The sequence below is a fragment of the Cygnus olor genome, chromosome 10 (assembly GCF_009769625.2).
Source record: "Cygnus olor isolate bCygOlo1 chromosome 10, bCygOlo1.pri.v2, whole genome shotgun sequence".
Classification (NCBI taxonomy): domain Eukaryota; kingdom Metazoa; phylum Chordata; class Aves; order Anseriformes; family Anatidae; genus Cygnus; species Cygnus olor.
In genome coordinates this window covers 12,349,612-12,375,874 of record NC_049178.1, presented here as the reverse complement: position 1 = coordinate 12,375,874, position 26,263 = coordinate 12,349,612, and the positions used below count along the sequence as shown (strand labels likewise).

Below are 26,263 nucleotides of genomic sequence, written 5' to 3'. Positions count from 1 at the left end.
ATGAAAGTCATGCTGAGAAGCGGGGGGGGGATTTTAATGTAAATGATGTACCACAGGGGACGCAACCTCATTCCAGCTGAGTGAGGTTTTATGCACAGAAATGCAGAATGTTCAGCCCATGTATCATTAAAGTGTTGCAGCAAAGCCTCCCGAAGCCAGCGAGCGCCTGAGTAAGTTCTGGATTGCTGAATTACTGACCCTGCCCCAACCCGTGCTATGATACCGGCTGTCGGGGCTGCAGGCACATCCTGCAGCGTCCTGCTGTTTGCAGTGTTTTGGTCCCAAGAAAATCTTGACCCTGTGGGTGTCTTGTGGCTTTCATACCTTGATGGGGAAGCCTCCAGGATTCACTTTGCTCTCTTCCAGTCTTGGTAAGAGAGGCAGACAGAGGAGGTGATTTCATGGTCTGCTGTTTTTTTTTCTGAAAAAATACACAGAATTAAAGCTTAGTGGATTGGAGAAGGTATGGGTGTGTAGGTACCCTTAGTATTATAAAATAATGCTTGGAGACTGTAAATGCAATAGCGTGAGCATTGTTTTAGGTTACGACTTTCCTTAATTTAACCAAGTTTTGTGATGATAATGTCAATGATGGAAGAGAGAGGGCTTTGCATTTTATACAGGGGGTTTTCAGAAACATCACACAGACTTCAGCACATGGGTCTTTGTGTGAGGCTGCTGCCCTACAATCATGTAGATGCTTTAGAAAAGCTAATCTCATGGTCTTACAGAATCATCCTCCCACATTCAGCTGCATGGGAGTTAGCCTATTCAGACTTCACAGGGTAAAAATACCAGAGCCAAAACAAACTCCTGGAGAGGATCCCTGTGTGTGGTGCACTGCACTGAGTGGGCAGGTACCCTTAAATCTTAAATATTCCGGTGTGCCATTAAGCAGGGTCCTTATGTCCCTTCAAATTCAAATTGCAGCGTCGGAGGGATGCTATTCCTATCAGTTTAAATATGCAGAGCTCTTTTGGAAGCCATGATGCTGTAAAAGCAGAAGATATAATTATTAGAGGTGTGGGGTTTTTTTGTAGCTATTGGAACAATGGAGTCTAAATGGTCTTATTCACCCTAGTAGGCACAACTATTTCTCACCATAGGATGGAAAAAGCCTGATAAAAACAGGTCAAGGGACTGTGATGTAGATGTTAGCACTTAAGAGCTCCGTAACAAGGCGGTGCGATGCAGCATCCACGCTGGGCTGGCTGGGTCTGGTGTGCGGTGAGCTGGGGAGGTTTGTCTGTGGCCTGCGTGGAGATAAATCATGTGCAGAACAATACAAACTTGAATGACTGAGATCTCTTTCCTCAGCACGGCTGACTTGGTGGAACATCCAGGAGAGACACGTTCATGTGTTTTCTTCCTGAGGCTGTTATCCCTGCCAGCTCCCGTTCACTGGACACTGCACAGTCAGGCTCTGTGATTTAGGGGTGGCACCAAACCAGCACTATCTGTTTGCTCTTCTCATTCCGTACACACGTCCCCTCTTCCATTAGAGCCTTCAGAGAGCAGGGTGACAAATGCAGAAGCCCCATGCCTATGTGCTTGGGCTTGCAAAGCCCACCTAAAGCCCAGCACACTCCTCTCTCCCAGCGAAACACGGCTCTGAGCTGATCCCAGCCCTGCCTGCTGGCGAAGGAGATGTCAGGCTGATCCCCAGCACAAGTCGGCGAGGGCTGGGATCCATCTATTTGTGCCACATCCTCTCAGCCCTAGTAGCTGCGTTATTAAAATGAGGCTTGTCAGCACCCCGAAGAGGGCTGGGGGCGGGCTTTGCATCTTGCATGCGGTTTGATCCCGCTCGCCTTGTTAACATTCAGCTGCTTTTGTGATTAATTATTTAATCCTCTCCCCCGGTACTGGTGTATAATAGCGCAACCCCCATTTCTGCTGAGATTCACACTTTTCCCCGCGAGCTCCTCGAAGCGCAGAGCGAGGAGGTCGGCGCTGCGGCACGGGGAGAGCCCGGCCGGTGCTGCTGGCCCCGCTGCGGTGGCCTGGCAGGGACAGGGCTGTCCCCATGGGTGGCTGTCACCCCTGGCTGAGGTACGGGATGGTGGCAGTGAGGGGACGTGGGGACAGCCAGTCCCAAGCACCACGTCGTGCCACTGCGGCCACTCGCTCCGAGGCGGGTGGTGGGGAGGATCAGATGGGACCGGCTTTGGCTCCAGATGCCGTCAGACACAACAATGCCAAATCGGAGGTGAACTTGTCAGCGCAGAGACTTTATCTCAGGAGTCAGGCTTGGCAGCCCTCTTCCCTTTCTCTTTCAGATGCCTTTGAACAGCTTTCAGCTCACGTTTCTGTAATCACCCGGGCACAGCTCCCTCAGCCCGTTGGTTTTTGGGGTGTTGCTCTCAGAGGCCATTTCCAAAGGGGTGAGCTGAGTGCTTCCAGCACCCGAACCATCACCTGTCCTGCAGGGCTGCAGGGCCCCTGCCCCACATGCAGCCAGGGCTGGGGGGCTGGCAGGTCCTTCCTCCCTCCCCGAGCATCCTCGGCTGCGCTTCCTGCACGAAGCCTCCGCTGCTGGATAAGGCAAAGCCCGAGGTCTGAATAATTAGCAAGGAATTAGCTGTGTTTTCTTTAAAAGATGGTCTCCTCGGTTCCCCTGATGTTTGTGTCTTCCTCCTTTCATCTCGTGCCTGCTGCGGGTGCCCTGCACAGCTGGGGGCTGCACAGAGGCTGTGCCGAGGTGCAGCCCCACACAGCAGGGCCAGGGCTCATGCTTTGACCCCACAGATGTGACTCAAAGGGCCTGGGTCCCTCCTGTACCCCCCTGCAACTCTGTCTGCCACTGGACGAGTCACCCCTCCTTCGGGTCCTTGAAATAGCAAAGTGCCAACTCGCCACCAGAGGTGTTGGAAAAGCTGATTAATTTATGCTTAGGAAGCCGGTGAAGTCTTAGGCTGGATTTCTTTCTGTTTTCTTGGCGTCTGTAAATTAAACAGAAACTCACGGTGGTGAGGAAAGGAGCCAGGGAGAGCAATTATATGTCATGAAGACATCGTGACTAATGGTTTTGCTACGTGTTAATTGAAAGCATTGGAAGTTTTAGCAAATAATACCCCAAGGCAGCCAGTACTGAGCGTAGAGCAGACTACAACGGGCTGCATCACTCACAACTTGCTGTTCAGCAGTAACCTTAAGTGTTGATCAAACGGCATCCTTCTGACTTTGAGCCAGGTGGCAGAGCCGTGGAGCTCCAGTCCTGAGCCCCAGGTCTTTGTTTCTAAAGCTCAGGCCCTGCCTGCAGACCGATTCACTCACCCAGTGCTGTCTGTGCTGCAGTTTCCCCATAAGCTGGAATTTTTCAGGTGGCTCATCCCTGCCAGATCCACTGGGGATGTTTTGCTTGATCTCCGTGGCTTCGTTTTGGTGCAAATCTGTGCAAAATCGTTGCTTGCCTTTTCCAAATGCACCCCACTCTTGCATTTACACTCGCCCACACAGTTGGTATAGGTACCATGGGTGTAGTTTTTTCACAGCAAAACAGCATTTTAAGACTTTGTTATCATAACCATTGAGCAGTATTGGGCATATTAGTTATTAATAGCTACCATTTGGGTCTTGACATACAAGCTTCACCTAATACTGTTGCCTAATACTGTTAATGCCCATGGAACAATTCATGTTGCAGGGGAATTAATGTACGTAATAATCCGTGGGATTCAGTCTGTATATGAGAATGTTTACCCTCTCGTTTTTCAAGGAATTAGCAAAAAAAGATAGTTCTGCAACAAAAGAGCATATGAAATGAGGAAATTTTAAATACGCATTATGTACAACATCTTGGTCAAGTCCTGCTTACAAAATTGTTAGATCTCTCAAATTATTATCTAAATAAATATTTTATTGCATTTTAATTTGCTTTGTTACATTGTACAGTGCCCTGAGCACCTTGACTTCATAAATAAAAGAATTATTGTGTAGAGTCATTGCAATATGAAAATTAATGCTGAAGTGCTTGAAGACTTACAAAAAATTTCAGCGGGTTTTCTAAGACGAGTGGTAAGGGGTTCATAAACACACGATTCTTTTCCACTCTTAAACATTTCAGGTCAATAGAGTACAAGAGGAGACGTTCACAAACCCTGTGCTCTTTTAATAAGAGACCGGAGTGTTCGGAGGGCAGCGTACCCGACTGTTACGCTGCAGCACCCTAAGAGCATCTCCAGCCACTGCAATGGCAATAAAGCATGACAGGACCGGATAATAACTCTATTAATCACTATTTCTGATAAAGAGAAGAGAGCATGTTGGAGCAGCCACGTAGCACACCCTCCCCCCTTTCAGTGTCTTTAGAAAAGCGGAGCAATGATTGCAGGGGACCCCTGTCCCTTGGCTTAGGCTCTGAGCTCACCGTAACCCCTTTTTTGGGTGGTGCATCTGGTGGGGCTTCTTGGAAGGGGCTGGCAGCAAGACGTGCCCGTGTGTCTGTCCCATCTGCCATCTCTGGGAAGGGGACAAAGCCAGTTCAGTGCAAAGACACATTAAACCTGCTCATTCCAGCTTCCCTCTGAGCATCCGATTTGATCTTGAGTCCTCACTTGCGTTATTTATGTATTTTTGTGTCTTGGGGGCTGGGGATGGAAGAGGGCTCTGGGGTGGGAGCGCCGTAACACTGGGTTTAAGGCAGGATCCTGTAGCGGGGGGGGGGGCATCGGTGCCTGCTCCAGGTCTCCTGAGTCCTGCGCAGGGCTGGTGGCGACATCCCCCCGCCGGCACAGTTCTGTGTCGCACATGGGGGGATCCACACATGACCGCAGCGTGTTCCCCAGGGAGGAACGGCTACAAAGTGCTCAGAGACCAGGGATTCATCATGGGGTAATTCTGCAGGCAGATGGGGGGCTCATTGCCAGCTAAGGACATCATGGGGGATATCCATGGGGGATCATTCTGCCCTCCGTGTAAATTTGCGTATCTAGTGATCTCTTAAAATAAATGGGTGTAAAATGGAGGTGTCCCAGAAGAAGATAGTTAGGCTTGTGCTATTTCAGCCTCCTCTGATCCCTAAGAAAGAGTTAATTACAGTCTTTCCCTCTTGCTCAAAGGTGGCTGGGTATTATCATCAGAGCTGTAATTATTCATGCTAATTGCTTATTTGGAGAGGGAGAGGGAACGCGAGAGAGAAGCCCCAGACTCCACACTGGTGATGAGCAGAACGGACCAGGGGCACTGCCCTACAGCCGGAGCCAGGTAGTGCTGAGGGCTGGAGGCAGATCCTGGGCTGGAAGGAGGTCCCTGGCTGGAAGGAGATCCTCAGCGGGAAGGAGATCCTCGGCTGGAAGGAGGTCAGCGATGCCCGAGAGGTTGTGAACGAGCGGCGGAGCGGACCTGGCTTTTGTGATGCTGCCACCTCCGCTGGGACTGAGAAAAAAGAGCATGCACTTCTTGCAGACCTTCCTCCGGTGGAGGGCACTCCGAGGTAATTGTACGCCTGATGGGAGGCTTCGTTTGTGTTGTGGCTTAATTAACCTTTCTCTCGCTCCTTTTTTTTTTTTTTTTTTTTCTTCCCTTTGGTTTTAAAGCTCCCTGTAAGGGACCGGGGTGGGTTGTGAGATGCTTGTTTGAGGTCTGCAGCTAGTTATTTCACTAACCGAACAGAAACTTCTGCGATCGCGCAGCCGCCTTGGTGTCCAGGCAGGCTAGGAAGGGAGAAAGGAGGTGGTGGTTTTCTCTCTCCTAGTTACGTGCTTTTAATAAAAAGGCTGGTTTCCTTTTGGAGGCTTATTCCTGTAGGCAAGCCTTGGGTTTGCCTGTTACAAGCAAAGGATTTAAGTCTCAGGTCTGCCTCCTTGGCATGGGCTGGGGATGGCGCTGTGCCACGGGCACGGTGGCACATGATGGCTTCTTCTGAGGTCATCACATCGCTGGTGAGCTGGAGACTGTTGTGAGGTCTTGAATCATCCCTAAAACGTAATGAGATTACTGTACTTTCGTTTTTTCCTGGGACAGCAGGACCGTGTGTCTTGCTGGACTGAGGTCACAAACTGCCCCTCGTATTTAGCCTGTGCGTGAGTCAGTGCGACGCTGAGTGTCCGCCGTGGCGTGCGTTGGCTTTTGTTGACTCTTCTGCTTGGAGCCTTTGATTCCTGTAGGTCTTAAGGCTGAGCAAAAACACCCTTGAGAATCCCACTTAAAGGTGATATGAAGTATACAAGTTTTAACAAAATAACTGGAAAGAGCTGCCCCTTGCTAGATACGTTTGAATGTCCCTCTATCCTTTGTCATTTCTTTTTTCTGCCCTTGTTCTTATGGACAGCATCCACGTTCTGTGCTGGAAGCCAAACCGGACCGCTCTCTTCTGGAGATCTTCGATTATTATCCTTGTGCTTTAACTTCCTAACTCAGGAACGACTTGCCATAATTATGTTTTAATGTACTGAGTAATCTTCATCTGGATGTTTTACAGCTTGCTTAAATTATGCAGGCTTTCCATGCTCATACCCTCCTCCTGACAGGGGAGTTGGCTCAAGCGCAGCGAGCTGGAGCCCAAGGACTGCTGCGGCCAGCCCCCTCCTCCAGGGACAGGGACAGGGATGGGGACAGGGACGGGAGATGGTCCCTTGCCAGTATCAGGGAAGTTTGGGTTTGCAAAGAGCTCAGAGGCTGGGATCGCTGTTCTAACAGACATCTTGTTGCTGAACCTGAGCGGAAGATTTACATGTAGTCTTCTAAGCCTTTTGCCTAATGCTTGTTAGGAACGCCAGACACCTCCAAAAAGACAAGGAATCCAAATTTAGAGTGGTGGTATGATAGAAATAGCCTTTACGAAACCCACCACAGCCCATCCAAATTTAGATCCCCTAAAGATAGCAAATTTTCTACTTCTCTTGAAATGTGTGGGATTTAAGAGCCTACGTACTTCCTAGGGAATCTGGCCAAAGTCGTTTTGTGTGTGTGTCTTTTTTTGTTCTTTTTAAAAATTATTTTCTTCCCTCTGTATCTTAAAATCACCACCTCCCCCTTTGCTGTTCTGCTCCCAAGCTGTATGCAGAGGCACGTTATCCAGCTAATTGCTTCTTCCTGCTTTTCTGTGGCCGTTAGATGTCCTGAACAGCTCCTGAATAACGTTGTGGCAGAACATTATAACCTCCTTGTGCCTGCTCCTGTAGCAGGCTCCAGCAGTGCTTGCTTCCTTCCTATCTGCAGCGGTTCGCTCCTCGCAGCGGGGTTGCAGGGTTCCACATGAGCACCGACCTTCCTGCACCCATGTCACTCAGTAGCTCAGCTCCCCGTGCAAATTGCCCGTGGAGGTCTGAAATTGTTGGGCTGTGGACCTGGTCTTTGCTTAAGAGGGGTTAAAGTGCTGGCAGCTAGCGCCATCGAGGAGGAGAGCGATGCTCTGGAGACACACAGGGCCCCTTGGGAGAGGGGGGGCTTTCTGGTTTCTGGGTGGATGCGAGACACGAAGGAAACACATCCCTCCGTGGAGGAACAACTGAAGGCAAGAGGCACAGACCTCTGATTGAAATCCCCCCTTTATGGGGCTCCTCAGAAGCAGAATTGATTTTGAAAATCTCCATGGGTCGTGTCCTTTTCAAGCCATAAAGGGATTCCTTGATGGATTTTCACCCCCCCCATTTCTGCTTTGAGGCCAGAGTTACCCAATGTAGGTGGAGGATAAATCTGATTCGATTTTCCCATTAAGCTGTTGCTGGTAGGGAATAATTAAAAGGACCATCAGACACTGCACTCAAAACGTCTCTGTTGGCATGGGTTAATGCTGGCTCGGGATGGACAGGGGCTAAGCTATCGCGCTGCGATGGCGTTCATCACTGTCCCCCAGAGAGGGAGGTGACAAGGCTGCCAAGAGCAACTTGTCCCCTTGGTGCTCCATCCTGTGAGCTGCTGCTGGGTGTGTTCACGTAAATAATAAACATACAGCCTCTGTACACGAGCTGAAGTGCCTTGTACAACTCGCTGACCTTGTGTGCCACAGGAGGAAGGATGCAGGATGTCTAATGTGAGGGATTCCCAACCAGAGCTGGCACCATTGCCTTTGACCCGTTGAGATCCCAGCTCTTGGGGTGCAAGTGAAAGAGGCTTGGCGTGAGGCAGCCGCAGTAAGGGCTGGGTGAGAGGCTGGGAATGAAGACTCGTGGCAGTTTGGTGTGTTTGCTAAACGTCTGGCTTTCATCTGCTGTTGACCTGTGTTGGACTTGGAGCTAATCGGGAGATACAGAGACAAGCCTTCCAGAAAGCAGGCCTGTCGAAGCAGTCTTTGTGTGCTTTGATCTGGAAGGCTCTCCTGTGAGCGCCAGCCGGCCTTTCCATTGATTGCTGGGGGAGGGAGGTTTTGATGGAGTGAGATGGCACAGTTAGTTGGTTTTACTGTGTGTTTGTGTTTTTTTTTTTTTTTTTAACTCCAATAGTTGAAATCAGAAAATGTAGAGGAAAGACTTCGTATGAGGCTGCCTTTGGGAGGAGGGGGACTGAGGACGCTGACTCTCCAGTCTACGTCAGCTACTGCAGTAGTTTGGGCAGCGTTACAGCTTTCCTCCTTTTTTTTTTTTCCTGACAAAACCCATTGCTTAGAAGGCTACATCAATCACCACTCATTGAATCTGACAGACCTGAGACTCGAGACTCGATGCTTGTGTGTGTGAACAGTGTAGGACTGTGCAGCCATCAGAGCACTTTTTCTATGGGTTAGCCCCTGGAAATATCCCAGCTAGAAACCATCCCTGCAGAGGTGATGGCCCTTCTGGTCGTTTGTTTTTTTTTGTTTTTTTTTTCCTGACAATTTCTATACCACGTTGTGAGGGGTGTGTGCTGACCTTTTTTTTTTTTTTTTGTCAGAAATATTGCTCTCTCTATCCTCTTGACATTGGCGAGGGCATCCCCACTGTCCTCATCCCCAGCAGAACTTTAAAACCCTCGCTCAAGTCTTTACCATTTTGTCCAAATAGTAACATGTGGTGGTGCCATAATGCGACAGAGACGGTATGTGCCAAACTTCTGTTGGGAGTGATGTGTATGTATGCGTGTGTATTTTACTAGTGCTTAAATGTGTTAGCAGTTTTTCCCACATTCCTGAGCCTGTGCAGCCTATGGTGGGGATTTCGTAGGCTGTCCCCAAGCTCACGGACAGGCATGTTGCAGCTTTCTTCTATATTCTCCTTTCCATGCTCATCTGGAGCTACAAGGGCCTTTACAAGGTAATGGTCATTTTTCACTTCCCATCATATAACAACGAAATATTTTTGATAGCATTATCCTGATGATAAATAAGCTTTGCACGGTGTTGTTCTCTTACCCCCGCTGCACCATGCACATGCACACATCCACGTGCACAAGCCCACCACGATGCTTTCTGCTGCGGTCCCAACCAGCTGTAAAGCTTTTCTGCTGCCACTGCATGAGGGCATTTTGTGTGTCCATCACCAGAAAATGAACGCATAGAGATCTAGTGGGCATTTGGCCAGGCAGGCCTGGGTGTGAGGCTCAGCTGCAAGTATTGCAGTGTAATCCTAATCCCAATATCACCAATAACATGGTGCAGGAAGCTCTTGTGCAAACTGTCTTAGCCCTTTCCCCATCCCTTTCCAGGCTGCTCTGTGTCTTCCAAAAGGCCTGACTTCAGAGGCTGACGTATAGCATTTTTTTTCTTGATTTAGGCTTTATAAGACTTAAGTTAGGATATGAATTTTGTGACTCCCTGACTTTGCACGAGGGGAGCAGCAAGGACAAATGTCAAACCAGGATCTCCGTTCCTGTCAAAAGGCTGAGAAGGAAGATAAGGGCTATCCTGTGCTCGTGTTGGACCCATTGGGAATAGGAACCAATTATTGTGATGGGCAAGCCAGGCCCTCCTGGCTTAAATAACTGCCTTGAGACTCTTGGAGAGCTCGGTGCAACCAGGCTGAAGTCATCTCAGAAGCCTGATTCTCCCTGGGTTTCCTGTCTGTGTTTCTAATTGCCCAGCAGCTATTTGCTCTGTAGGTCAGCCCATAGGGACAAGAAACAATCTGCTGGGCGCTGCAGCAGCGCCCTCTGTCTCGCAGGGTGATGCTGTGACCCCGTGTGTGTGAGAGAAGGAAAATATTAAATCTGCATCCCTCTCCATCCCTCTTCTCCTCCCCCAGCCCTGCGTTAGCCATTTTAAAAGGAGCTGTAGAGCCCTCAATCGCAAGTACATGCTGCTCCCTGGTGGAGCTCCACGCACTGCAGGCAAAGCCCAGCTTGCAGGAGAGCAGAGCTCTGTGCCCTGCTGCCTCAGGAGAATTGCCGTGCGTTAAGGTCCTGGTCTGGCAGTCTCTGAAACAACTGCTGCTCCCTTTCGGGAAGGGAAAATGGGATTTTATAGGTGATGAAATGAGGGCTCAATAAATAAATGGTGCTTATCGCATCTGCTAAAGGCTGGGACCGTTTGGGAGAAAAGCCCCGCTCCCTTCTGATGGATACGGAGCGGGGAGAGGTCTGAAGCCAGGCTGTAAGAGAGCAGAGCTGGCTCATGGCTCCTGAGCTCCTCCAGCCCATAGACCACCGAGGGGCAGCAGGAGCCGTCCTGTCCCCTGGTGCTGGGGGCAGTCCGAGATGTGGCAGTGCCCGGGCTGCTTCCAGCCCTCAGCCTGGCCTTCAGCACCACTGTTACCTGGGGGAATATATAAATAAGGCCAGAACGTGGCTTGGGACCCTTCTCCAGTTGCTTTGAAAGGTCGGCTGCACCCGTGCTGCACTTGTGGGCATCTCACCGTGGCATTAATAACGGCTTCGTATTAATATTGATGTTAGCAATCAATTGGTGGTTTCAGTTCTAATTAGCAGCTGAACGGTGGCTCGAGCAGTGCTGATAATGATGCATGGGGGTAGGCTTCTCAAGCAGTGTCTGCTCTAAACATGGTAAATGGCATAAATGCAGATCACAGGTCCTGTTTGGATTTAAAATAGTGGAGATGTCACTGCTAATGAACACGTCTTCCTAGCAGATGCTCAGCAGGCTGCTGGTACTGGCATGTTTTGTAAGTATCCATCGTCGAATTGCATGGAAGGAGCCAGAGGGATCATGGTGGGAGACTGCCTCCTGGTCTTCTGCTGATGGTTGCTCCTGGTGCTTCCAGGTAATGCAGACATAGGGTTTGAGGCTTTTAAACAAATGTTAGGTTTAGATAATGGGAGCAGACAGTCTCGTATTATCTCTTTCAATTCCATGGGAAAGCAGTTACCTGGGTGAGTTCAGCCACTGCCTCTGGGAACCTGTCTGGATGCTGAAGTGTAACACAGTGCAGGTGCTTTTTGGAAGTACTCCTTGCTGAGTGATGGGCTTCTTGCCTCTCTCTGAGGTGCTCTGGCTCCCTGCAGAGTGTCCTGGCATGGCACAGACTCCTACTCTAATTCCAGCAGATCAAGACCTGCTTATACATGTGGGTGGCCACACATGAGGCACTGAGGTCCCCAAGACATGGCTGCTCAACTCCTGGGCTGGAGACGAACCCAGAGCTGGGTACCCAAGCTGCAAACGTGGCCTAGGTGTTGAAGCCAGTTCTTCAGAGTGATGAAATAATTTGAAATAAAAAATCTGAAATAGCCTGAGGCTATTTCTGCTTTGCCTTCAAGGGCAGACAGAGCCGTCCCCTGCATGGTGAAGGGCAGCAGGCAGAGGAGCCAAGGCCACCAGCTCGCGGCACAGGCAGGACAGGCTTCTTCTGTATCCAAGGAGGGTAAGACAAAGGGGTCAGGGGAGAGAATCCAGGCCAAAACCAAACAATAGAGTAAAAGTAAACTGCCAGAGCCTCCCAGACTGTGCATCTCTGAGTGCAGCCATTTTCTATATTTTTCTTGTCAGCCTTTGTATTTCCCCCATACCTCTCCTATCAGTCTTAGGAGTTGCTTTGAAACGGGTTTCCCCTAACCCACCCTCACCCTCTCACTTGTTTAATTCAAGCGCTGCTTTAATCCTCTTCCGGCCCTACCTCAGCCCAGCATTTTCCCAGGCAAAAAAAGCTTATTTCTGGTTAGTTGTGTTTGGTTTTGGGTTTGTTGACAGGGTGACTAACTCCTTGGGCTTTGTAATCTGTGCAGAGGTGGTGTCTGGTACCACACAAAGACGGTTCTCAGGGTAGGACGTGCTAGCACAGGCATGCACACCTGCCTTAATAGCTCCTGGAGCAGAGCCAGCTCCCAGCAGTGCCAGCCAGGGCCAGGGGTGACGGTGTGTGCTTGCTGAAACAAGCAGGCAGTCTTCTCCATCACTGGTGGGCGGCAGTGGGGCTTTTGGCAATGCAGGAGGGACTGGTGGTGGGGACACTGGCTGTGGACTCCAAGCCGGAGCAGTATGAGAAGGATCCCAAGCCCTGGACACTGGGGTAGCTCCTCAGGATGCTGTGCAGAAGCAACAACAAATGGTGCTCACTTCTTCTGGTGGTCTCTGAAGAGAGATTTCCCAAGGTACCATGCATGAGGTGACCAAGGAATCCTTTTCCTTCTGTGTCTTGCCAAGAGAAATAGACACTTCTCTTGGGAGGTATTTGGTTATCAAGGGAGCTGGGGGTAAACATTACCTTCTTCTTGATGGGAATGAATGGGGAATATACATATTGGCAGACTTGGCTTGGCTTAACATGACTGTGGAGCCTCGTCTAAGATGCAAAGTCCTTCTTCTGAAGTTGCTTAGACCTGAACTTGTCCCTAGCACAACATTTGCCTCAGTGAAGACTCATCTTGTAGTGTATGTTCAGTACACCTGAATCCTATTTAAGCACGCTCGTGGTAGAACATCCCCTAAAATGCAATCAGTTATGCTTCAGCTATCTTACCCCACTAAAAGCGGGGATTGATTGTGCCTCTGAGAAGAAAATGCCATGTAACACATCTCGTCTATATCTAAATGTGTTCCTGGTAGACCAAAACCACTTAAAAGCAGTTGTAGCAAGAGTAAGGTGCTGAGGCTGGGTGGGACCTGGTGTTGTCTCCTGTCCTCAGCGCTGATATGGGAAGGGTCTCACATACAGCATCCTCTTTGCAAATGCATTTGAACAACAGCCTTGGGAACAGCCGCAAACATAATACCTGACCAAATCATGCTCTTGGTGTGTCAGATTGGCTGCAGATGCACTGCTAAAGCAGCCTCATTTAATAGATTCTTATCTTCTGTACCACTGGATTGAAAAGGGATGAAAAAGATCCAGAGTTCTGGGCCACAGCACGTGGGAGGCGAGCAGCCTCTGAGTCACTGCTGGTTATTAAATGACAGCGGAATTGCAATGCCTAGAAAACCCCAACTGTGCACTCGTGTGGGCTGCTAATTGTTGATCATCTGCAAAGGCAAAGCCCTGACCTAACTTCCCTGTTCCCTAATGAAAAAGAGGATTAAAACGGCCTTTTCACCAGCGTCTCAGCTGACCTGTAAGAACGTACATGATGCAGAAGGCACGGCCTCCCCTGGGGCTGCTGGCTAGGTGGGATGGCAGCGCTGGGCTGGCTCCAGGTGGCACATCTCCCCTGCCTCCTGCGTGCTGCCCCGCGGGTGCCCTGCAGCCCTTGCAGCACCTCGGTGCAGAAGAAGTGCCTGCAGAAGAGGCTACCGCCTCTTCTGCAGGAGCAAGAGCCGTGGTGCAATGGATAGTTGTCCCCTCTTCTTTTCTAGTCAAGGCTGAGGAACATCAGATTGATCTGGAATGAGGCATTTCCACTGGGTACCAGCTGTCCCTGAAGGATTTAGTTAGAAACCTTTCTCACCCTGTGCGCTTCTCCTACAGCCCCAGTGCCGTGGGTCCAGGAGCTCTGTGAGTCCCTGCTGGGCTGGCACCGGTGGCCCTGGGGACGTGACGGGGAGGAGCTGCGGGGTGGAGGTGGCACGCAGGGCGCTCCTTCCCTGCCTCGTGCCCTCACCAGGCTCCTGCTGCAAAGCCGGGTTGAGGCGCTGTATAATGCGTGGTTCGCGTGCTGAGAAAATACGAATGACAAGCTTCCAGCTCACTTTGAACTCAGCTAGAAGAAGGACCCGCTCAGCTCTCCCTGCTGACAACCCCCAGAGATCGGGACTCTCAGATTAATGTTTTAACATGACTCTTTGCTCCTAAAGCTGGTGCTGACTGATTCTGCAAGAAGACACACCGGAGCTATAGCCTGGGGAGGGACTGGAAGTACCAGCAGGTCACTGGTTGAATATGCACTGCTTCCAGGGCCTGGCTCGAGGTCAGAGCCGTGTTTCCAGATGTGAGCCCCGCTCACTGTGTGGGGCGGCTCAGGCACAGGCCCGCACCTGCCTCCGGCTCCTCTGGGCTCGCGGTAACTCTGGCTCCCTCCTTGCTGTCCTCGTCTGCTTGTTCATCTGCACGAGAGCACAATACTGTCCTAAATTTAGCTGCATAAGTACTGTGGGTGTTGTCTCTTCTCCCCACTCCCCCTGTTTCGAAAGGCATCTTAAAACCACACAGCGATTTAAATGGCAGCTTGATGGGAATCCATAGCAAATGACTCTGCAATTAGTAAATCTCTCCTATTTTGACAGCTCTATTATTAAACTGCCATAAATGCCAGGCTATTAATCTGCTGTCTCCTTGATCCCTATGCTTTCCCTTCCTTGCCCACCCCTTTCAACATTCTTTATTTTGTTCCGTTTAAAGTTTCAGCTGCCTTCCAGCAAGCGTTTCCAGGAAGGGGGCAGGAAAGTTTGGTGGCACTGTCCCTTAGGAGCTGTCATCTGCAACTGGCTTTGAAACTTTTGCTGCTTCAAAACCAGACAACGTGAAACTCCTCATCTGCAAAAAGCCAAAGTTTAGCCCTTAGGGAATCCTTTTTTTTCTTTTTTTCAGGAAGGCAAAGGGGTGCCGAGGGAAGCCGTGACAGTGAATGGGTGGCAATATCGTCTCAGTGGAGGGAAGGGCTTGAGAAAGTCACAGGCCCTGGGGTTTCTACTAGGGGTTTCTGCTAGACCCCTGTCCTGGGGTTCCTGCTAGGGAAGGGGATTGTTTTCTCCTTGTAGAGGAGCAAGGACGAGCAGCAGGAAATCCCACCTTATTTTTACAGGCTCTTTTCCTCGGCCTCAGTGGCTTAAGCATGGCTGAGGAAGTCAGCTGTGCCATGTAAACACCTAAATTATATCTGCATCCTGTTTCTATAGAAACTTGCCCGGAGCCTGGGTCCGTGCACAGCTGCGGTGCTGCTCTGGGAACATTGGATGCCTCCGAGCCAGGGCATCTGGTCGAGGAGATCTGCTGAGGGCTTGGCACGTCCTGGGAAGGACTTGTGTCTAGCACTGCCGTTGGGCTGCTCGGGTATTAAGGAAAATGAAGATCTGCATCCACTTAGTGCCAGCTTTAGTCCCTTATGATGAGAGATGGGCTTCCTCTGAGCACGCTGCCCTCTGTTAACTGCAGGTATTTAGGAGGCTCTTATACAGCATTATGCTCCTAATTATGCAGAAATCCTCCAATCTGGCCTGTTTCATCTGGAATTATGCTCTCTCACTCAACTGTCAAATCCTGCCAAATGCCTTCTTCCACGGAGCGAGGGCGGCTGGCGTGTTTGGGTTGCCCTCTGTAGAGAGGTGAATCCCGGCCAAACCGTCTGTCCGTCCATCTGTCCGTCCTGCCATAGGGGCCACGGGCAGCAGGCCGGCCCCTGGGCACCCACCAGCCTTCCCGGCCCTTGGGGTCCCACCAAATACTTGTGTTGTCAGAGGCCTCAGGAGCAAGGGGAGGATTTTGGCCTTTGTCAGTGTGGGGTCTTTCACAGAAACACTGGGAGAGGTGAGAGAGCCCCTGGGAGAGGACTGGGGCGGCAGCAGCAGGAGTGACTTGTGAAGAGCACTTGCACCCTCCTCCTCCTCCTTCAGTCCCCTTTTCCCCTGGCCAAAGAACTTCACATGCGGAACGAGTTGTTCCAGGGATAACGGAGGCTATGTTACGCTTTGTGTATTTAGTAGTGTATTTAACGTGGCTGCGATTCAGATCACAAATATCCCTTGCAATGGCACAACCGCTGCCTAAAAAAACAAGCCCGCGGGCTTCAGACAAATACTGTTTCTAAAGGAGTCCAATTCTTAATTACCCCTGAAAATCACAGAAAATCCAGGTAATTGTTATCCAGTTATGCCCGGCCTGCTGCCTGCCTCCCACATGATGCTCTCCGGGGTGTGTGGTTACTGCCGGGGTGCACCTGAAATCTTCCAAGGAGGCATTAATGTCCCCTTCACCAACCTCAGGGGCTTCTTGTTGGTTCAGAGCACCTGTAAGCCTTACTGCTCTGTCTGATCATTTCGCTCGAGCCTACTTTCTTGTTGTCTCCCCCTGCCCTTCAATGTACACGCATCAATTCACAGCTATGGAGAGAGCAAGCCCATAATTTTCACCCAAACCTCCACGTCCTATTAAGCCCTGCGCTGCTTCTTAGCAACGAATTAATAGCTGAGTGAAAGGGCTTTACAGCGCAATATATTTTAGAGAATAAATATTCTTAAATTACCATTCTGTAAGTAATTGGAGAGAATATTTCAGTTACAAAAAACTTTCTAGGGAGCTCTTTTAAACTTGTAATGCTAGTTCCTGTTCTGCAGCGGGTCTGGTTATTACTGTGTGTTAGGGATGTCAGCTAGTATAAGGTGGGAGATAGCAAAACTACATCTTCAGAGCTCTTCCGAAAGCTCTTGGAAAATAATTTTCTCTCCGTGCCTCCTTTTTTTTTCCAAAGAAAAAAAAAAGGGGGCAGTCAAACCTTCTTTTTTGCCAAGCGTACAGCTTCAAAATGTAGCCTCTTGGCAGTAATTCATAGAGTGTTGATTCTGGCCTGGGTTCTGGTATTTGTCTCTGCAGAGTAATAAGGGCTGCAGCGGGGGCTCTCGGCGTTGTTGCCAGTGGCCCTGGCGCAGAACCGCGCCGCTGGAGCAGGAGGTGCAGCTCTGGAGCATGAACTTCTGCAGCAGTTCCCTCGAGCAGCAGAAACAATGTCCAGGAAAGCACAGGGAAATAACATATCGAGGGAACAGCCCCACTCTAAATATTACTCTGAACCTTATGGCAGTAATGAATAAACAGCTAACTTTTATGCCTTGCTGCCACAGGTGACTGCTGTGTTTCAGCGTGCAAACAGCTATCGAGGTAGCGGAGTGCGTGCTTGCTGCCTCTTCTCGTGTGTCATCAAAAGGTACAAACGAGGAGGCATCTTTGGCTTAAACTGGGTCACTGGGTTAATGGAGTTTTGCAAATACCTCCTCCTAACCCAGGCCTTTGCTATCTCAGCATTGATCTAGAGTTTGATACTGTCATGTGTCCATCATCTGCGTGTGTGCCGTCTGCTTGCTGGAGAGGTTTCCTCCTGCAGTTGAGAAATATTCTGCATGACAGATAGAGATCACTGCTGAATGCAGTATCGTGCTTTGACTGGCAACAGTTCGTCTTTGTTTGAATACTAAATATTCAATTTCTCCAGCTAATAAAAGACTGGATTTAGGACAGCAGCTTAGTGACTGTTCCAGGTAAGGGTTTGAAAAGGTGTATATTCAGCAGAACTGTATATACATTGCATTTTTAAAGCTATCGAGCTTTTGATGTTTCTGTGTCTGGTATCTGACCCACCAGCTCTTGTGTCTTCTGCTGCTGTGGGTTTGACTGATACGCTGTTGTATGGGTGGTGTTTGCAGGGCTTTCTTGCTGGGTTTTGGGGTGTTCCCTTTGATGGTGAGTCAGCAGGAAATTCTAGGTTTTAGGAGGAGGAGGAGGAACAGGGGAAGCAATTAATGAGCCGTATTTGCTGTTCTCTCAAGAGACGAATCTCCTCCCTAGTTTACAGATTGCTGAACTTAGGAACTTTATTCAAGGGAGTTGAGATGAGTTGTTCTCTAGGGAGAGATGTCTTTCCTGGCCATCCTAGAGGAAGCCCAGGTGATGCTCTCCTGTTTGTGAGACAACTCGGCTCAGTGGGGATGGGTCCCTCCTGTAGCGCCTTCCTGGAAGGTGCTGCTCTGGTTCTGGACAGTGCTGCTGAGCTTTTGTGTTGCAAGACATCAGCTTTACTTTCCTTCCAATTCAAACACCAGGTGCTTCATCCTTCTCCCCGTTGCTTTTGGCCCCAGGTGCTCCGTTGCTTTTCGGAGGCGCAGTCGGGGTGGGGCAGGCTGGCACGCTGCTGGGAGGCACGGTGCGGCTTTCCTGCCATCTGATAACGGGAAAAGGAAAAATGCTTTGCTGACAGGGGTGTTATCCCTTTTGGACGGGGAGTTGGGATCTTCCAGGGAGGCATTGTGTGCCTCATTTTCTGTGCAGGGTGGGTGCAGGTTTCACACAAGGGAGAGCTCAGTCCTCCTTGCCCTATATGAACAGGAGCTGAATGGCCACAACCTGATTTAATTCATCTTCAGATGTCTTTGAATCCATTTTTCCTTCCCTACTCTTTCTGAGAATTAGGGGTCACTCTACCTTCGCCATTAGGGGTCCTCCTCTCCCTCCTTCCTCCTGTGCATTTCTCCCAGAGATCACACAATCCCTTTTTCTCACGTAACTCAAATCCCACCTACCCCAGGGAGTTCAGGTCACCAAGCAACTTTGCTTGCAGCCTGTGGGAGCAGTAGGTTGTAGCTGCCATTGTGGTCAACAAAACAAAAGTAAGGCTCTGCAGGAGGATCTGGATAGGCTGGAGCGATGGGCTGAGGTCAACTGTATGAAGTTCAACAAGGCCAAGTGCCGGGTCCTGCACCTGGTGCGCAACAACCCCAAGCAGAGTTACAGGCTGGGAGATGAGTGGTTGGAAAGCTGCCTGGCCGAGAAGGACCTGGGAGTATTGGTTGATAGTCGGCTGAATATGAGCCAGCAGTGTGCTCAGGTGGCCAAGAAGGCCAACAGCATCCTGGCCTGTATAAGAAGCAGTGTGGCCAGCAGGTCTAGGGAAGTGATTGTCCCCCTGTACTCGGCTCTGGTGAGGCCGCACCTCGAGTACTGTGTTCAGTTTTGGGCCCCTCGCTACAGGAAGGACATCAAGGTGCTCGAGCGAGTCCAGAGAAGGGTGACCAAGCTGGTGAGGGGTCTGGAGAACAAGTCTTACGAGGAGCGGCTGAGGGAGCTGGGCTTGTTCAGCCTGGAGAAGAGGAGGCTCAGGGGAGACCTTATTGCTCTCTACAGTTACCTTAAAGGAGGCTGTAGAGAGGTGGGGATTGGTCTGTTCTCCCACGTGCCTGGTGACAGGACGAGGGGGAATGGGCGAAAGTTGCGACAGGGGAGTTTTAGGTTGGATGTTAGGAAGTACTTCTTTACCGAAAGGGTTATTAAGCATTGGAACGGGCTGCCCAGGGAGGTGGTTGAGTCACCATCCCTGGAGGTCTTTAAAAGACGTTTAGATGTAGAGCTTAGCGATATGGTTTAGTGGAGTGCTTAGTGTTAGGTCGGAGGTTGGACTCGATGATATTGAGGTCTCTTCCAACCTAGAAATCTGTGTCTGTGTCTGTAATTTCTCTCTCCCTCAGCTTCAATGGAAGGCAGTTGTTCTCCCCCCCAGCTGATGTAAATCTCCATGCCTAGGGAGCAGCAGCCAGGCCCCGGCCACCCAGAAGTCTGTGGAAGCACGCGCCGATTTCTGCCATATAATGTCTTTTCTGCCTACGTCCAAATGACACCAGCCACCAGTTACGAAAGGAGAATGGTAAATTCATCTGTTAGCCGCCCTCTCTCCCGCAAGATTTACTTCCATCAGGGATTTTATAGGCTAATGCTCTGTCTTTCGCGATGGGGATGTGTGGTGGAGGAAATTTATTGTTCCCTTCCTAATAGATGGCTGTAATTTCATTTCAGAACAACCACTTTATGTGCGAGAAAGCGATTCCATTATGCCACTGCGCAGCGTTGGGAGCATCTGTGGCAGTGGGGGCATTTGGATTAAAGGGAGTAAAGGCTGCACATCTGCTGCCCTCCACCCCTATTCACAGAACGCAGTGTTAATCCTAAAGAAAAGAGAGCAATTAGCTTGTAAACCCTTCCTGAACCCACTGGAAGATTAGCCATTTTCAATTAAAGCTTTTCAGCTGGAAAGATAATGGGCTAAAATTTCCAGCTTTTAAAAAATACTATTATTGACCATGTGGTTTTATTTCTGTCAATTTACATCCTTTATCATTAGCTATCCTGGGATAATTAGGGCTGACTTGCGCCATACCCTGTTCCCCAGTCTTTCCCCTTATGATGCAAATGGTAGACTGACTTTGTGGTCCCTCTTCTGCCTGTTGCAACCAGCACAAATCCACTGTTGTTGCTCGGACCTATGCTGATGGTGAGCTGTAAGCAGTACTTTTATAGGTTTCTGTAACTTGTAAGAAAAAGGATAAACCTTTACCTCCTGCTACCAACGTGCTGTAACTGTTCCTGTGGAGTCTGGGTGGGAGAAGGGAGGCCGATCCCATCTCGCAGGCCTGCAATAATAAACAATTTGCAGTCCCTCAGGGAGCTCCACGTGCTCCAAAGCCAAAATACCTCATTATATATAACTGGTCCCAGCACTTGGGGGTTACCTGCAGCTGTGTGTGGGTTCGCTTTGTCCCATCTTGGGAGGTAAAACTTCACAAGCTGGTGCTGGAGCCAAACCAGCAGATGGATGTGCCCCAAAACATGCCGCTCATCGACTCTGTCCAAAGGTGTCTGCTGCAAGCCGCATCGCTGCTGGGGCACCTGGCTGGAGCTGGGAGCCTTCCTGCGGCCCCAAGGGAACCTGGCCTGCTTTCACCCCGTGTTGGGATGCTGCACATCACTGCAGGGACTTTTGGGTCATCTCTGCTCACAGTCATTGCTCTCCCCGTGTTTGCAGCTAACGCAGGAGCACAGCACTAAGCATGGCTCAGCCTGGGCTGTGCTGCACACCCCATGCAAGGCCAGCTCGGGTGCCTGCAGTACGCCAGGTACCCCGGTTGCACTGTGTGCACAGTTCTGCTTCCCATCCTACTGCAAGGAAATGTGGTCGGCTGCAATTCAGGGGGCTCGAAGCTTTGGTCCCTATGAGCAACTGCAAGGCAGCCCTGCCTGCGCTGCTGCTGGTATCTGTGCTACACAGAAGCAAAAAAAAAAAGAGAAGAAAGCTGTTTTTTCGGGCGACCGTTCAGCTACGTAGGCTGAGGCATCTGACGAGGAAATGAGCCCTCTGACCATGGCCAAGGACTTTTGAATGAGGTAAGCTCAATGAGCTGTCTGAATGCAGAGCCACCCGGAGGCTCTGGCTTCTGGGTGCGATGTGGGCTGCGCTTTTTGTGAGTCACCAAAATGGTTGGTGTTGTTCCTGGTTGTTGGCTGGCTCCCAGGCAGACCTTGGCCACGTCCCACCTAGATTTGCCTTGTCTTTTCTAGAAGAGTTGCTCAGCGTAGATACTGTAAGGTGGTGCATAGCAGCAGATATAAAAGCCATTAGTAGTTTTTCTGTGTGTGTGTGTAAGGAATATGGCTTGGTGCTCTTGGGATGTTGCTAGCCTTATCTTGCTACTGATACTAACATCGTCTTTTTGCAGTTGATGCTTTTCGTGCTGTTTCTTTGACTATCAAAATGAATATGAAAATGTGCCTTGAAAAATATTTTACATCTGAACTAGTTAACACAGCACCTTGGAGAGAAGGTATCTGATGCTACAGAGTACAAATGAAGCCTCATTAAGCAGGAATTCAGTGATTCTGCTGAATGCCCCAGCAATTAAATTTCATCTTGATTCATATGCAGGTCAGGAGAGTTTGGAAGGAGAATAGGGGAAGCAAAATACTGTGGCTCCATACTATGCAAATTAGTGTTAACATGGCATTTCATTTATTGTTAATGCATTGTTACACTGCTACTCATTGAAAAGAAACCGGGTGACAACTGCGAAGACTGATGACCCACTTGCTTATTTTTCCATCTGCGTTGGCAGTGTTGTCTGAAAATATGGATGCCAAGATAAATCTCTTAAGGGAAGATGCAGAAGTTTTCCTTCCCTCAAGAGAGGAGTGGAGCTGGATATGACTAAATGTTAAGACCTGTCCTTCAGGCCGCGCTAGGCTATAGTGCTGCATCTCTTCTTTGGGGTGAGATGTGCCAGGGCCCATATTAATGCTACTGGAAGGACAGAAGACTTGGCGTCCTGTTTTTGGGGAGGAGTGAGGACAGGGGAGAACAGAAGTCCATAGTGGGATATGTTTCCCCTCTCCTTCTAATGATTATTGTCTGTGTGATGGAGCTTTTTTAATCTAAACTGCCTGACTGGGCTGAGGAAGGAAGGTGGATGCTGGCTGCTGCTAATACAGGCCTGCTGTTATTCTCGTTTTTGGCAATATTACCCAAATATGAAAAAGAAGCGGCATTTCTGCCTTAGAGGAGCAGTCGTGAACAGGCCCTGCCAGGTGAGCGCTGGTGCTGATACTGAGATGCCAAGTGCAGCTACTGTGCACTCACTGCAAATTGGAATGGTTTTAATGGCCTTAAAATTGAGAACCAGTCCCATCACTGAAGAACTTTGACACTTATTTTCCCTCTGGATTTGTAGCTGTAAACAACTTGCTATCATGCTGGAGCATTGATCACTACTAGCTCAGAAGGTGGGAGCTGCTAAGCATTTTGGTTTCCTTCTGCAACATGACAGTGCTTTAGGTCCCTCTTTCTGTGTGGTTCCTCCATTCACGCCCAGTTCTCTGCTGAGCTGGTTCAGTGTGTGCTCAAGAGGATTTGACTTGTGTCCCAAGGCTGTTTTATATTTGGTAGCTACATTGCTATGAAAGATTTGGAAGGAAAAAAAAAAAGCACAAGAAAAGTAAAGCTAATTAGGACCATTCCTATATGGACGTGTGTGTTTTGCCCAGCAAAAGTGCTTTTACTGTCCAGGACAGCCACAGAGGTGGAGAGAGATGCTCTGGCTGGGGGAAAGTGATAGACCCAGTTCCAGATGCTGTGCGTGCAGCTGCCAGAGCAGTGCTGCTTTTGGAGCACCGCAGCCCTGCCAGGTCATAAAATCCCACCTTGCTGGTGGCTGCCGATGGATCGTTACCCTCCTGCTGCATTGCTTACCGCTGTGTGTTCTCCAGCTGATCTCCATTTGGCTTAAAAAATGTCAGAAAGCTGAGATTCACTTTTGTTGGGCTGACCTCTGCTAACAAGGTCCCTGAACGAGCTCTTTGGCATCATTAGGGCTGGCTGAGGAATAGGGGATCTTGCACTTTGCTGCAGCCTATTTGTCTTCCACTGTTTCTCGTAGCAGCACTGAAGTCTCCAGCCCTGAAGTGTTCCTATTCTGATTACCCAAATCCAGAAATCCACAGGTTGGGGTAAATGGTGGGATTTCCTCTAATGCTCGGTGATGTAAGAAGAAGATTGCATGGCATATATACAGTGCTAAAGGAGAAAGAAGTGGGGGAAAGAAGAAGCACTTTTGCCAAACAAGAAGTAAGGCTTTATGTGAAGGACCCATAAATGCGGTCGCTCCCCAGAGCTCAGAGCACTGCCTGCTCCCCACCCAGCCTGAGCATTACAAGTCTGAGCTTCTTTTACTGCGTTTTGGACCTGCTTGTACAACTTCAGCTCACCAACTGAAGTGTTAGCTAAAGGAGGGGGTAAGGAGGAATTGCCCAGAGGAGAGAGCTTAGCCGTTAAGGTTAAACCCACAAGTCTGGAAAATGCTTTGGGTGGTGTGAGGCCATGCCTTGGTGGGGGTGTGGTTCTGGCAAGGGCTCTTGACTCCCATTAACTCAAAGACGTTTTCTCTCCTCCTTTTAGGCTGAAAATCTTCTAGGTAAGTCAGTTTTCTTGTGGATACTTGCAAAAGGAAAGGGCTGAGCCATTGCAGGTTATACTTCATGTTGGGGGTCGAATGGAGAAGAACAGACTGATTTGGAGGTAGATGATCAGTCCAGGCACAGACTCACTGAGGACTGGGATGTTTTCCCCTAAGAAAACACTTTGTAATTTTACCAAGTAAAAATTCAAGTGCCTGGACTTGCATCTACATGGAGTATGGAAGGAAATATTCCCCTGCTCTCTTAGGAGGGAGGGAAATCTGCTGAGGTTGCCTGAGGACATTGGTCATTGGGCAGAGTTTCAGTTTTTAAGACTGGAAAACCCAATAATTACGTTTTGGAACTTCCTGACCTAGAAGTGTGCTGCTTTAACACGCGTTTCAGTCCGGTTACAGATGCTGGTGCACAGGCAAGATTCGTAATTGGGGAACACCAAACTGGCAGTGTCAATTGGAAAGGTCACTACAGCACTTCCTTCTTCCCATTACAGAGCTCCGGGAGGCATCCTGCACTCACCACCAGCTTCTCCCCCAATTCCCCTCAGTGCAGCCAGGCAATGACAGATGCAGATGTCTGCTGAAATGGTTAAGCAGAAAAATGTGTGGTGACGGTTTTAGTGCGCTCTAGAGGTGGGCGGGATGGATGAGGGCCTTGGAAGTACCTTTAGCAACATTCTCGGTCTTGGTGCTCTGTGTGTACATGCAGCGAGAGCTCTAATTGCCTATCGGATGGGTATATTTATCTTGCGGTGTTCATTACCTGTAATAAGTTAATGTTTAGGACTGGCTGGTGGAATTTGCACTTAAAGGAAAGAATAATCAAAGAGTTCTTCCTCTGGTTTCATTATTAAATGGTTTAAATAGGAGATTTCTTTAAAGATTTTTTTTTTAACTCCATTCTCCCCTTCCCATAAAAATATGTAAATAAGTGTGTTGCATTTTGGGTCTGTGTGCTAAAAACAAGGCATCTGCTTAGACCAAAGCCCTGCTGCAAGCCTCAGGCTGGCATGCAGTTGTCTAGCATAGCTAAGGAAAATTGGAGAGGATGATATGGAGCAAGTGTGGGGCCAGTGGATAGTTGGGTAATCATCTGTGAAACCTCTTCCACCAAGAGAGTAATGAACTTTCCTTTTGTCCCTCCTCCTCCTCTTCCACGTCAGCTGTAACTCCACTTCAGTCAAGGAGGGGTGTAGGCTCCCCAGACCTCCTGGTTTTGTGCAGAGCTGGGTTGGAGTTCCCAGTAAAAAACAGCTTTCCTGGAAAGCCATCTGGGAGCACTGGGTCTGCTGTGCCAGAAAAAAGCCTTGAGGGGGAGATGAGCAGGCAGGGGGGTGTGCAGCCTCAGGCAGCCCCCTGATGTGCAGGGATGTATTCCTAAATGGAAGAAGTAGCTGGGGAGAAGGAGATGGCAATGCAAAAATCTCAATTTAAGATCTGAATTTACAAGAAATAGAAAGCCTCTGCATCAGTCTTTTCTGAACCTTCCCTAACCCAAAACAATTTCTGTTGCTATTAATGTGATTTTTACATGTGGTTAGAACTTCGGCATTTCTCTGTGTGCCGTAAGTGCGCGTGGTTGGGTGTTTTTCCTCCTCGTTTTTCTGTGGCTGACTGTTCATTACGTTCATTCAGCCGTCTTCAGAGAGTCTCCTGAGAATTCCTAATGTGGTGTGATGTAAGATCCTCTCTGTGTTCTCCTGGGCTCAGTGCTAAATGATCCATTTCGGGATCTCGCTGTAGTGTTCCACAGTCCTGTGACTTCTGACAAAGATGCTTTTGGAAGTGATTAAATAAGTAATGGTTTAAGTTGCAGGAACAAATATCCATTGAGCAGCAGACTAAGTAATTAATATTCTGAATAGCCTGTGATCTTTCCTCTGCTGTCCTCTCTGTCTTGTTTGCATAAAAGCGTGTTTTGCAAATGTCATCCCAACCAATTTAGACCATGTGAGATTTGCAGCTTCACTCGCACTGAGGTTTTGCGAGGATTTGAAAGTTTGCGCTGGGGAAAGATATTAAGTCCAAGAGCAGTGCACTATGCGTCAGGTACAAGAAATGATAAACCAGGTGCTGGTACGTGTGCGTAATGTGGAAAGGTAGCTATTCCTTCCTTAGAACAAATGCATTTTGCTCAAAGGTCAGCCCGTTACTAAGAATAATTGCCCTCTTCTGTAGGCTGATGGCTTATTGGCCGATACTGCTTCTTTAGTTGCAGGTTCCCCTCAAGAGCCTGTGCAGATGGACATTTCCAGTAGGGACCACCTGGAAGCTGTTCCAGCCGTGAACTGTCTGCAGCCCATTCTTTGCTCCAGTTCCACTTTTTATACTGGAGAGGAGCCTGAGAAAGCATTCCCTGTGTCCTCTTTACTCCTGGGCAGCTTATAGGAGAGCAGGAGATGCCAAGAAAACAGAATTGAGTTTGTTTTTCCCCCTGTAGAAAGTTTTGTGTGTGTGTTTTTAATTATTATTATTTTAACACCCCTCTACCCCCCCAAATCCACTATTTCCAGTGGACACAGCGTGTGGGTAAATAACCATCATTTTTAGGTGAGTCTTGTTTAGTAGATGATATTGCAAGAGCATTTT

General features: G+C 49.2%; 1 protein-coding gene and 1 long non-coding RNA gene across 2 annotated transcripts in view; both read left to right on the top strand.

Annotated features, from left to right (window-relative positions):
* The first annotated feature begins 5,031 nt into the window (after positions 1-5,031).
* Positions 5,032-26,263, top strand: part of GRIP2 (glutamate receptor interacting protein 2) — a 103,441-nt gene continuing 82,209 nt past the window's right edge. Inside the window, 1 exon segment of the mRNA XM_040568428.1 lies at positions 5,032-5,434. Coding sequence (XP_040424362.1) covers positions 5,356-5,434 — 79 coding nt within the window. The 5' untranslated portion in view covers positions 5,032-5,355.
* Positions 17,830-19,918, top strand: LOC121075321. The gene is made up of 3 exons (XR_005822901.1): positions 17,830-17,989; positions 19,409-19,584; positions 19,734-19,918. It is a non-coding gene; the product is annotated as an uncharacterized LOC121075321 (long non-coding RNA).